General features: G+C 41.0%; 1 protein-coding gene across 2 annotated transcripts in view; it reads left to right on the top strand.

The window, feature by feature from the left end:
* The window catches only part of Plppr1 (phospholipid phosphatase related 1), a 286,325-nt gene that overhangs the window by 225,335 nt on the left and 47,558 nt on the right, over positions 1-13,432 (top strand). For both annotated transcript variants that reach the window (XM_085839298.1, XM_085839299.1), the window contains exon 3: positions 553-741. In XM_085839298.1, the coding sequence (XP_085695424.1) occupies positions 553-741 (189 nt within the window). The remainder of the gene's footprint in view (positions 1-552; positions 742-13,432) is intronic.

The raw sequence follows: 13,432 nt of genomic DNA, 5'->3' as shown, positions 1-13,432 counted from the left end.
CTTCTTTCTTTCTTTCTTTCCTTCTTTCTTTCTGCTCTCTCTCTCTCTCTCTCTCTCTCTCTCTCTCTCTCTCTCTCTCTCTCTCTCTCTCTCTCTCTCTCTCTTGCCTACTCAGTCATTTACTCCTGCCTAACATTTTATACGGGAAGTTTCTCTTTAATACTTTATAAAATTTCTCCTACCAACATCCTTCCAACTTTTAAGCCACTGCCCTTTGACCATTCATCTCTGATCTGAATGCACATTTCCATTTTGGTTCCCACAGATATTTGAGAGCTTGGCTGTAGAAGCTGAGTCTTTCTATAAGCCATGTTGGGCTCTGCCCTTTGGATGGGGTCTGCACATTTGCTGGAAGGTTTCTACAGCAGATGTTAGCAGGTAGACAAACTAGTTCACAATCCCAATGCCCAGAGCAGGCTGATCCAGGCACACTCACACTTGGCAATACCAAGCACAGAAGTGGTGCAGAATGACGGAGAGAGTGTGCTCTGAGGGGCAAGTGCTGCTCTGAAGCCCTGTTAATGTCTCTGTGTGGCCATGCTCTATTTTCAGCTTGTCATCATGGCTGGGACAGTGCTGCTTGCCTACTACTTCGAATGCACTGACACCTTTCAGGTGCATATCCAAGGATTCTTCTGTCAGGACGGAGACTTAATGAAGCCTTACCCGGGGACAGAGGAGGAAAGTTTCATCAGCCCTCTGGTGCTCTACTGCGTTCTGGCTGCCACTCCAACTGCTATTGTGAGTACAGAAGCAGTTCTTTGTTGTCAGACACCTGAAAGTATTTCCTGTCTGCCTTTTTTCCTCTTTCCTGTCCTCCTGGGCTCTCACCAGCAAATAGCCTTATCGACGGTTTTCTGTTTCAGCTGAGACAGACTGAGTGGAAGTCAGCAAAAGAAATAAATAATAAAATAAAATAGATCCTGCCTTTTATAGATAGATGGATACTTTTTGCTTTTTAGTATCTAGATTTTTGAAGCTTTTTTTTTTTAAAGCATGTGTGAATGTCAGAAATCAACAGTATGGTTAGCTTGGCATGTTAAGAATAGCTACCGTACTCTCATAAAAAAAAAATATGCTGTGAGTTGTGTGTATTCAGAAAGGAGGCCGACTGTTAGTGAGGGCACTGCCACAGACTCAGATCAGAGAGGAACAGAACCCTCCAGCTGGTACCTCCTGCTGCTACAGCTGAACTGCAAAGGCCAGAGATGAACAAAATTACTGGACCCAAAAATTTGATGTCCCTGCCCCTGTAGAAGTCACGTCACATTGAGCTAGCTCGGTTGCAACCTTACCTTCATTTGTTTCATTTTTCTCTCTACTGAGGTCAAAAATCAGACAGACAGCCCTGGAGGGAGACTGCTTCAAGGACATAAAGCTTGCATATCCAAGTGAGAGTGAGCCAGTCTAGTGATTTAACACTTAGACATTATCATTTTATGAGAGTGCTAAAGTAAACATTTCTGTGACTGAACACATTGCTGTTACCAGGACAGACTAATCCCGGTATTTTAGTCCCCATTCTGTCCTTTCCTTTTCAATAGTTGCTCTCCAACTCATCCACATCACCTCTGACATGCCTTCTGCTCTCCTTTATCCAAGGCCTAAATAAAAATACCAACTAGCGTCCTGAAGAGCAGAGCGATGGCTCAGACATTTAATTCAAATGCTGTCCTGAGTGGAAATGCTTCTCTTGCCTTATGATGAAAGAGTGATCATAATTTTGAGGATATAGCAGTAATGAGTTGTCATACTTTAAACTTATTAAAATCATCAACCCAGCCTCAGAGGAGCCCTTAACCACCGAGACTTCAGGAGAAGGGAGAGTAACATTGACGAGATGCAGCACAATATATCAGGGTGGCTGCAAACCTTAGGTCTAGAGAGCAGCACATCTGGCTCTCCTCACTGATCTCTTCTAGACAAGACAAGACAAGGTTGTCATTGGATTTAAAAATGACTTCCTAAAGTTCCTAGCATATCTTTAGTGCCAGGGAGTACAGAACCTGGTAGAAACTACCCTTCACCAACTTCGGCATCGCAGGACAAATGTCCTCATCTGAGAATTATGGCATTCCATTGAGAATCCCTGTACAAACTCTTCTAGAGGGAACCGGACACAACTTCTATATCTCCCTTCCTTGCTTCTCAGCCCCAGAAAGAGGAGAAAGCATAGACAGAAGGCATGTGCCTTAAAAGTCAGAAGACCTCAGATAAAACAAGGAAGAAGGAAAAACTCTGTCTAGAGTGGACTGGCTCTGGCATGAAGCAGGGGTTTAGTCTGGAACTGGGTTGTGCTCCCTCCTGTTTTCTATGTATATCATTTTCATATGTGTTCAGACATGAATTGCTGATTGACCCATTGAGTTACTAATGTATTTTCTTCTTTTCTTCCTAGTTTCAGGCAATATTATCATTCTCTATATCTTCCTATAAATGTATTGAGATTTTGCCCATTTTAGAAAAAAGATATCTTAAGGTCAATGAATCATTAATAAATGTGAGCAAAAATTAGCATCAGAAAACAATATAATTATTAAATATAATCAAAATTTCTTCAAAGTATTAAGTGCACATATAAGTGGAAAAGGAAAATATGGGAAACTATTTGGAGGGAGGACCGATTTGGGCCAGAGTAAGGAGAGCAAGGGTGGATCAATATGACCAAGGAATGATGACAAATGTATGAAAATTTCATAATGAAAAACATTGTTTTGTATACCTGAAATATTATTACAATTGATGTATACTCTGCAGGTGTTGTCTGCATGAGCCACATAGCAACCCAGTGAGCTGGAACAGGGCTACGCCAACGAGCACAGGAAACTGAGTTTACAGGTCCATTCACCTTTCAGTTGAGGACACTGAGGCACAGTTTGGCTAAACGATGTCCTCAAGGTTCCATTTTTCTATAAACAGATGGACAGCGATCTTCTCATTGGGTCCTGTTTTTGTTTTCCCTCTCAAGTTAGGGGCATTGCTGAGAACCAGGGCTGAGTGCAGCTGATGGGTTCATAGCAGAGAGCCGTCTAATCCTCAAAATGGCTAGTCATCAGTGATCTTCCCTCAGGATCTCAAAATTAGTGAGCAGCCGCAAGCCAGGGCTCCTCTGAGCCCGGGAAAGGAACTATGTTCACTTCTGGCATCAGTGAGACATGACTTGCTCAACAGCAGCCAGAATGGAGTGTCAGGACCTCCAAGTGCTGGAGTATCCTTCAGCACAGACTCAGAGCCCCCCAGCTTCACTGCCTTCAGTGAGCAGTCATCTCCCACAAACTGGGGGGGGGGGAACGGGAGGCAATAACTGATGTTTCTAGTTGCTTAGGTTCTTGCAGGTTCTCATCCCTACACTTTAATGGGGATCAGGTTCAGTGATTTCCAGGACCCCTCTAGTTCTCAGATGTCATGAGAACACAGAGAGGAAGATTTTGATGAGAGTCTCCACATTAGGTTCTCAGCAAGTCAGAGCTTCCTTTCTGGATCCACTTCTGTGTTTCTGGGCTTTGCATGTGTCACAGAATTAAAGCACTTACTTGTTTCTCTTTCAAAGACTTCTCTGTGCTCCCTGGAGTATAATGAGAGCAGGACCCTCTTTGAGTGGTCTGCATGGTAACTAGTAGTGATTTAAAAAAAAAAAATTACCTCTAGCTGGATTGTCCTTGGCTTTCTGTGCATCTGCAAATAACGACAGTGGCTGAACTGAACGTCACACTCCTGTGCCTCCACGTATGGTCATTAACAGCCCCACTCACAGCTGCATATACTCAGGGGAGGGATGAGGGTAAAGACTGTACCATTTGACCTGTCAGCTTCCTGTTTTCCCTTTTAGGCTTTCCTGTCAAAACATATCAACCTCATATTGAGGCAAGGCCACTTGGGATCGAGTGCACGGGGCCAGTGCCACCGTTGTATCAGGTCTTTAGGAAATGTTAAAGCTTAGAGAATTTATTGTGTCCAGAACTGTTTATCCCACAGTGGTAACCCATACTTCAAAGAAACCTGCAGGGTGTGCTCTGACTTCCTGGACAGCTTGGGTAAATAAGTACTGCCTTGGGCCTTCTGAATAAACTCAGACTCTCAGGCAAAGGAAGGGAGCCAGAGAGCCTACTTGAATAAGAGGATTTACTGGGCAGAGCATCTGATTTACCCTTATTTTATCTCAGTCCCAGTGGCACAAGGCGTGAGAAGATAGCTATTAAACCTTTCTCTTGGCCTTACAATGAAGTGACTGGGGAGTATTTAGCATTGAAGAAGCAGAACATTTGACTCTCTGCCCAAGAGAATTGAAATCGCTCACAGCTTACACTAGAGTGCTTACACACACACACACACACACACACACACACACACACACAGAGAGAGAGAGAGAGAGAGAGAGAGAGAGAGAGAGAGAGAGAGAGGCTACTCAGCAACAATTGCAATTTCCTCAGGAAGGAAAAGCTAAACACAATTTGATACAAAGCCACAGTTTAGCTGAACTTGCAAATCTTCGTGTTTACATTTGTGCAAGCTCTTTGCATCAAATGTAAGACTAGCTGCAGATCAGAGTAGACGGTCACTGCCGGACCATTGGCTGGCTGACGAAGGCCACAGCTGCTGAAGTAAAGGAGACATTGTTACATTGTTGGCCGTGTACTCCTTCAGAATTTGCCCCTTCCGGGCTGGCTCTGAACAGTCTCCTGTGTTGAGATTCTTTGACATTTTTAAGTCACATCCATTTCCACTGTACTGCACGTGACTTCTTAAATAAAAAAAATTCTCTTACCACAGTTGCTACTATACTAGGTCTTTACAATTTACACTCTCTTCTGGAGCAGACATACAGACAACCCAATTAAGTTTTTTTGAATTGAAAAAAAAAACTTTAAAAAAATTCCACATTTTCTGTCCGTATTAACGGTTAGTGATCCTGATTTCCTTTAGTGGTATTTGTTCTTTAGTTTGGTTATTTGTTCATTTGCTTGTTCATTGCATGATTTTGAGCTACTCCTAGCGTAAAGGTATGCCATCCAATGACTGCTGACTGGTGACATGTTAAGAAGATTGACCATTTTATTGTTTTAGAATTTTTTTGGTTTTTTTTTGTTTCTGTCTTGTTTTTGTCACAAATGTTTGCCTAAAAATTTGGACTCGTTAAATTACCTGGACATTACAGTGAGCTTTACTTTTTTTTATTGACAACAGGATTTTAGTGAAATTATTTCAAGTTTCCATTTTTCTTGTCCAACAAAACAAATGGTGTCAGTGAACTTCGTGGTTTTTTGGAATATATGGTTTTGCTTTTCTACAACACCATGCAGAGTCTAAACAGCTCTCTGAGCAGGTAGACGTGGCTCTTGGACCAGGTCAGAAGTCAATTGCTAGTATTTTATCAGAGGCACTGGATAGTTTTTAAAGCACTATCATACGAACAGCATTGCCTACTTGAGCTGTTAAAAGGCATGGGAAGTGTCTAGTGATAGTGCCTTTTTTTTTGTTTCTATCTATGTATGATAAAGCAAAAGTCAGTAATTCTTGAGCTAATCAAAGTTTTGGAAGTAAAGGAAGCAGAGCCTCCCTGCAGATCTAGAGGACATGGCACTCATCATGAAAGCTGAAAGTCCAGAATAAAGGGTACTCTCACAATGCTGGCAACTTCTCTATATTGTTTTCCTCATTTCCTAGGTCACTTTTAAAATCTACAAAAATTTGAATGCCCATGACTATGGAATTCTCCCAGGCAGAATATTGAGTATTAGCTCTCACAGTAGCTGAAGGTGCTATGTAAGCTCCCAAGGGAGAAGTTTATAATTATACCCAGCTGTAATACCCATGGACCACAACAATAGCCCATGTGGAATGATGTGCTCACAAGGGTAAAATAGTGGCACTTATGTCTTGGAGATACCCAAAAGCCATCTAATTGGACTTAAGGCTTGGTCCATGGGGAAACCATGCCTAGTATGTAAACAGCCAACTTACCTTAGCTGGAAAGTCCATGCAGCCCACAGGAGAATCTGTTACTGCCACTCTGCTAAACTAGGATGATCTCTAATTGCATTCTAAATAATTATCCTTACACCCACAGAGAAGTGTAATTCTCACCCCTCATCAAAAGAGGTTTTTTTTGGTGGCAGACAGAAATCATATCAAATATCCACAAGTGGTCAAATGCAGAGAATCGTTAACTGTGGGGTGCCTGGTCCTGTGTATTACATTTACAACTCTGAGAATATTATGGTAGAGGAGGCAGAAAGATTGTAAAAGCCAGAGCACTAGGATGCCTGCTACATGATAGTATCTTCCATATATGACAAGGAAACTGCATCCATGAAATTCCAACAATATGTCTGTCTAAACAAGACCTGGGTAATGACATTACAGCTGACATGCCAGTGTGAGTGGGGGAAATCTCACAAGGCCTCATCCTTAGATGAAGGGCCTCAAACAATTTGATGATGGATAAGAGGAGCAGAACCATTCTACCCCAGAGGAGCTCCTTAATCAATTATCTAATACGAAATGGTCAGCCCTACATGTTTATACATATCAGCCAAACTAAAAGGACTCAGGGGTCCAAATTCACAGGAAGTACAATGTAGTGGAAAGTAAAAAGATGAAAGAATAATATATGCAAATAAAATTCAAAATGGAAAGGGTGCACAGGGTAAACATCATATCCAAAACTGAGGACTTGGGAATATTTTCATACACTTTCCAATTGTCATCTGAAAAGTGTGAAATCCTTCCAAATCTCTTGAGAACCAATGCTTTTAAAAGCTTCAACTTTTGTAGCATTTCAGATTTTGAATTTTGGATGCTCAGGCATTTATAGCCATACTTGAACAAAATGCTCTTTAAACTACAATATGGAAAATGATACAAAGCAGATCATTATACTATAGCAAAAGGGCTCATTCAGCAAGAGGATACAACATTTGCAAACACTGAACACAGGAGCACCTAAATACATGAAGCAAATATTAAAAGATCTGAAGAGAGAGATTTCAGTGGCATAGATAGCAGGCTATCTTAGCACCCCACTTCTTGCTATGGACAGATCCTGTAGAAATAAGACCAATAAGGAAACATCTGACTTTAATCTAAACTAGATAGACCTAACAGGCACATATAAGAGATTCTGTTTTACAGCAGTGGAATACACATTCAATAACATGCACAGAACATTGTCTAGGATAGATCCTACTAGGCCACAAAATGATTCTTAGCATTTAAGATTCAAATCATAGCCGGGCATGGTGGCACACGCCTTTAATCCCAGCACTCAGGAGGCAGAGGCAGGGGGATTTCTGAGTTCGAGGCCAGCCTGGTCTACAAAGTGAGTTCCAGGACAGCCAGGACTATACAGAGAAACCCTGTCTTGAAAAACAAAAACAAAACAAACAAACAAACAAAAGATTCAAATCATATCCAGTTTTTTTTCTGCGCAGAGTTATATAAATCTACATGAGAAAAATCTAAAAATTCACAAAATCTGAATATTCACAAGTACATTTAAACTATGTAACATGCTACATAACAACAAATTGGTCAATAAAGAGAATATATATATATATATATATATATATATATATATATATATATATGTGTGTGTGTGTGTGTGTGTGTGTGTGTGTGTGTGTGTGTGAATACACACACACACACACACACACACACACACACACACACACACACACATATTCTGTCTTGTTTTAATTTGCTGAGGCCTGGGGAGATTGTTTAGGAGGTGAAATGATGACCTAACTTTGGATCACCAGCACCTGTGTCAAAATTTACTGTGCATCTGCAAGCCCAGCTGGCAGTGTGGCAGACAGAGATAGGTGAAATACTGGAGGGCATTGGGTAGCCAATCAAGCCAATCTCTGAGCTCCAGGTTCAGTGGAAAACACCATTTAAAAAGTAAGGAAGATAGTGATTACAGGAAACACTTAAAGATGGGCTCCAGCTTTCACTTGCATATGCACATACATGTGCCAACACACACACACAATAATACACAGAGAGAGAGAGAGAGAAAGAGAGAGAGAGAGAGAGAGAGAGAGAGAGAGAGAGAGAGAGATGCTGGAAAACAACATACCAAAACTCAATGGAATGAAACCAGTACAAGATTACATTTTTATAGCAATAATACATTAGTCTACAGAAAGGAAAGCTATCAAGTAAAACATAATGTTATGAATCAAGAAATTAGGAAAATATATATATATATATATATATATAAAAAGGTCATATCATTGGGGGATAAATGAAAGAGATATTAGAAAAATCTATAAAGCTTAATGGCTATTGTTTGCAAAAATAAAGATTTACAGGATTTTATCTCTTTTTTTTAAAAAAAAAAGAAGAGAAAGAGGACCCCAAAAGTCAAAAGAGGAGACACTACAAATAATAAAAGGGAAAGACAATAGATAATTAGGAGATATTATGAACAAGTGTAGCAAACAAATTGTATAATCTAAAAGAAATGTATACATTGTTAACACATATAACAAGCCAAAATGGAGTCATAAGAAAATAGGAAATATAGAGAATGAAAAGGAGACTGAATCAAAAACAAAAGTCCATCATCAATGTGAGGCTTTGTATATGCTTAGCCCAGGAAGTGGCACTATTAGAATGTGTGGACTTGTTGGAGTAAGTGTGCCACTGTGGGTGTGGGCTTTAAGACCCTCATCCTAGCTAACTGGAAGTCAGTATTCTGCTAGCAGCCTTCAGATGAAGATGTAGAACTCTCAGGTCTGCTACACCATGTCTGTGAGGACTCTGACATGCTCTCACTTTGATGGTAATGGACTGAAACACTAAACCTGTAAGCCAGCCCCCAATTAAATGTTATCCTTTTTTAATAGACTTGCACTGGTCATGGTGTCTGTTCACAGTAGTAAAACCCTAAGACAATCAATAAAGAAAAAGATCAAGAACTGAGTTCCTTCTCTGCTGAATTCTACCAAATGTTAACAGAAAAAAAATGAGTATCAGTTGTTCAGACTCTTCCTAGAAATTAGAGAGAACATATTTGTAATTCTACTTTATGAGGCCAGAATTACCCTAGTGTTAAAACCAACAAACACAGTACATCAAAAGAGATTGCCAGGCCACTCCTGCTGATGAAAAGAGATGTGAACCTCCCTTAACTAGATATCACCAAATTGAGTTCAGCAATTCCACATCTTCGGATTACCTGAAGTACCACAGATTTCAGGAAAGTAAACAAAGACCATGACTGGGGCTAGAGAGGAGAATATCAGGATACAGGAAATATGAAGAGGGAAATAGGGAAAACTGGAAGGGGGCTTTAACTGTGTAGTCAGGAAAGAAGTGAATACAGGAGAGGGAAGAGGGAGCCAAATAATAGTAAATATGTTTGAAATAGTTGCTGAGAATTATATTATTTTATATAAACCTAAAACTACATAATACACAGAAGTGTGCAGTATGTCATTTGGGATGGCAATGCTCCCCACAAAAGCTGCAGACTGTCTAACAAAAGCCTGGTACCAGGCATGAGAAAGCTTTTTTCAAGTTGTTGGTCATTGTAATCCAAGAATCTCCAACACAATGTAGGCTATTTCTGTTTCCCTTGGTGGCCTCTTAGCAGTTGATGGTAAGTCCCTATTGCTGAAGATGGCGTACACTTTGCACATAAGAACTGAAAGATTCAAGCTTGGCCTAGCCTGAAAGCCTCCTTTCTGGGTCTGCTTTCAAAGTCCCAGAAGGTTCTGAGTTGCCAAGTGGGACAATCATCCAGTAGACTAGCTGTGCCATCTATGAACCACAGTGATGACCAGCATGGCAAAATATGCCCACAGGTGCAAAAGTGGCATCCATTAGAACAACTTTCTAATTGGACTTGGGTCCAACTCGACACAAGGGAGATCATCCTGGTACAAGAAACATAGACAACTATCCAGAGGAAAAGAAGTCATGGATCTTCAGGAAGAACCTACTACTACCATTTTAGTAGAACAACATAATTCCCAGTTAAATTTCAAAACTTAACCTTTTGTTTCTATTTTTTTTCTTCTCCCAGACAGTATATTTGGACTGAATTTTCCACTCCCTCTATTTTTCCCAGTCCCAATTCCACCTCCCCTCCTGCCCAGATTCACTCCTGCTCTGTTTCCCTTCAAGAAAAAGATCAGGATTCCCAGGAATATCCACCAAGCATGGCCTAACAAGATACAATAGGAGTGGACACACACCCTCATATCAGGGTTGGACAATGTAGGAGAAAATGGGTCACAAGTGCAGGTAAAAGAGTCAGAGATGCACTCTACTCCCACTGTTGAGAGGCCCCCAGGAAGACCAAGCTGTGCAGTCATAACATATATACAGAGGACCTAGCTCAGATGCATATGGGGTCCATGTTTGTCACTTCAGTCTCTGTGAGCCCTATGAGCCCTGCTTCATGGTGTTCTGGACCCCTCTGGCATCTATAATTCTTACTTATCCTCTTCTGTGGGGTTCCCCTGGCTATGAGTTTCTGCATCTGCTCACACCAGTTGCTGGAGGATGCCTCACTGATGGCAATTGGACTAGGCACTGATCTATGAGTATAGCAGAAAATCTTTAGACACCATGCCATTGACTTTTTTTTTTTTTTGCCAGTCTTGTTTGATTTTATCCGTGGTCTCTGGACTATCCTGCCTTTGGTTCCTGACCATCCAGGTAGTGTCAAGCATGGGATACCATTTGGGGCCTGAGCCTCAAGTTGGATCAGTCCTTGGTTGTTCACTCCAACAAGTTTGGCCCCACTATTACACCAGGATATCTTGAAAGGACAGATTAATAGGTCAAAGGTTTCCTGGCTGGGTTCATGTCCCAGTCACTCTGCTAGGAACCTTGATTGGTTATAGAAGATGGCTAGTTCAGGCTCCATATCCCCACTACTGAGAGACACTACCAGGGTCACTCTTACAAATTCAAAATATCTATACTATCTGCACTAGGTATCTACAGGGCCTCCTAAGTGCTCTCCAATTAAACTTATTCTTATTCCTACAGATATGTGTAGCTTTCAAGCCCCCTTCAAACATCTTCTCTTTTGCTACAGACAGTGACAATTAGAAAAAGCCACAAGTGATTAAAATTCAGAGATCAGTTGACCATGGGATCCCTATCCCCATTGAATACATCTACAACACAACTCCTGCAGCTAATGTCCCTCCAGAGACATCATAGAGTAAGGACAGAAAGACTGTAAGAATCAGAGGAGCAGGATATCTGCTGTGAGAGTGTCCTCTAGAAAAGATGGGGAAGCTACATCCAGAATATTTCAACTCTAAGGCTGCCTGGGCAAGATCTAAACAAGGGCAATACCAAAAGACTTCTTAGCATGGAAGAGAAAAATCTCATCACAGAAAGCTCCACCCATAAAGAAAGAACTAATGAAAGATAGAAGATGAGCCCAATAATTGATTATCCACTTACAAGTGGTCAGTCCTGAAATCATATACACATAACAACACAAAACAGGCACAGTAAATTCTGTTTATATAGTTATATATGTATGTATAATATTTTTTAATATTTGTTATTAGGTATTTTCCTCATATACATTTCCAATGCTATCCCAAAAGTCCCCTATACGCTCCCCCCCACTAGCTCCGTGGTACTGGTTAGTTTATAATGTTGTTCCACCTATAGGGTTGCAGATCCCTTTAGCTCCTTGGGTACTTTCGCTAGCTCCTCCATTGGGGGCCCTGTGATCCATCCAATAGTTGACTGTGAGCATCCACATCTGTGTTTGCTAGGCCCCGGAATAGCCTCACAAGAGACAGCTATATCTGGGTCTTTTCAGCAAAATCTTGCCAGTGTATGCAATGGTGTCAGAGTTTGGAAGCTGATTATGGGATGGATCCCCGGATATGGCAGTCTCTAGATGGTCCATCCTTTCGTCACAGCTCCAAATATTGTAACTCCTTCCATGGTTTGTTTCCAATTCTAAGAAGGGGCAAAGTGTCCACACTTTGGTCTTCATTCTTCTTGAGTTTCATGCATTTAGCAAATTGTATCTTATATCTTGGGTATCCTAGCATTCGGGGCTAATAGCCACTTATCAGTGAGTACATTGGCAGGATCAACATTGTAAAAATGGCTATCTTGCCAAAAGCAATCTACAGATTCAATGCAATCCCCATCAAAATTCCAAATCAATTCTTCAACGAATTAGAAAGTGCAATCTGCAAATTCATCTGGAATAACAAAAAACCTAGGATAGCAAAAACTCTTCTCAAGGATAAAAGAACCTCTGGTGGAATCACCATGCCGGACCTAAAGCTTTACTACAGAGCAATTGTGATAAAAACTGCATGGTACTGGTATAGTGACAGACAAATAGACCAATGGAATAGAATTGAAGACCCAGAAATGAACCCACACACCTACAGTCACTTGATCTTCGACAAGGGAGCTAAAAACATCCAGTGGAAGAAAGACAGCATTTTCAACAAATGGTGCCGGCACAACTGGTTGTTAACATGTAGAAGAATGTGAATCGATCCATTCCTATCTCCTTGTACTAAGGTCAAGTCTAAGTGGATCAAGGAACTTCACATAAAACCAGAGACACTGAAACTGATAGAGGAGAAAGTGGGGAAAAGCCTTGAAGATATGGGCACAGGGGAAAAATTCTTGAATAGAACAGTAATGGCTTGTGCTGTAAGATCGAGAATTGACAAGTGGGACCTCATGAAACTGCAAAGCTTCTGCAAGGCTAAAGACACCATCAATAAGACAAAAAAACCACCAACAGATTGGGAAAGGATCTTCACCTATCCTAAATCAGATAAGGGACTAATATCCAATATATATAAAGAACTCAAGAAGGTGGACTCCAGAAAGTCAAATAACCCCATTAAAAAATGGGGCTCAGAACTGAACAAAGAATTCTCACCTGAGGAATACCGAATGGCAGAGAAGTCCCTGAAAAAATGTTCAACATCCTTAATCATCAGGGAAATGCAAATCAAAGCAACCCTGAGATTCCACCTCACACCAGTCAGAATGGCTAAGATCAAAAATTCAGGTGACAGCAGATGCTGGCGAGGATGTGGAGAAAGAGGAACACTCCTCCATTGTTGGTGGGATTGCAAGCTTGTACAACCACTGTGGAAATCAGTCTGGCAGTTCCTCAGAAAATTGGATATAGTACTACCGGAGGATCCAGCAATACCTCTCCTGGGCATATATCCAGAAGATGTCCCAACCGGTAAAATGGACACATGCTCCACTATATTCACAGCAGCCCTATTTATAATAGCCAGAAGCTGGAAAGAACCCAGATGTCCCTCAACAGAGGAATGGATACAGAAAATGTGGTACATTTACACAATGGAGTACTACTCAGCTATTAAAAAGAATGAATTTATGAAATTCCTAGCCAAATGGATGGACCTGGAGGGCATCATCTTGAGTGAAGTAACACAATCAC

Source organism: Mus caroli, unplaced genomic scaffold (genome assembly GCF_978045245.1).
Source record: "Mus caroli unplaced genomic scaffold, Mus_caroli_1 scaffold_6, whole genome shotgun sequence".
In the NCBI taxonomy this organism is placed as follows: Eukaryota; Metazoa; Chordata; class Mammalia; order Rodentia; family Muridae; genus Mus; species Mus caroli.
Note: the sequence above shows the minus strand (reverse complement) of the source record. Positions and strands in the feature narration are given on the sequence as shown.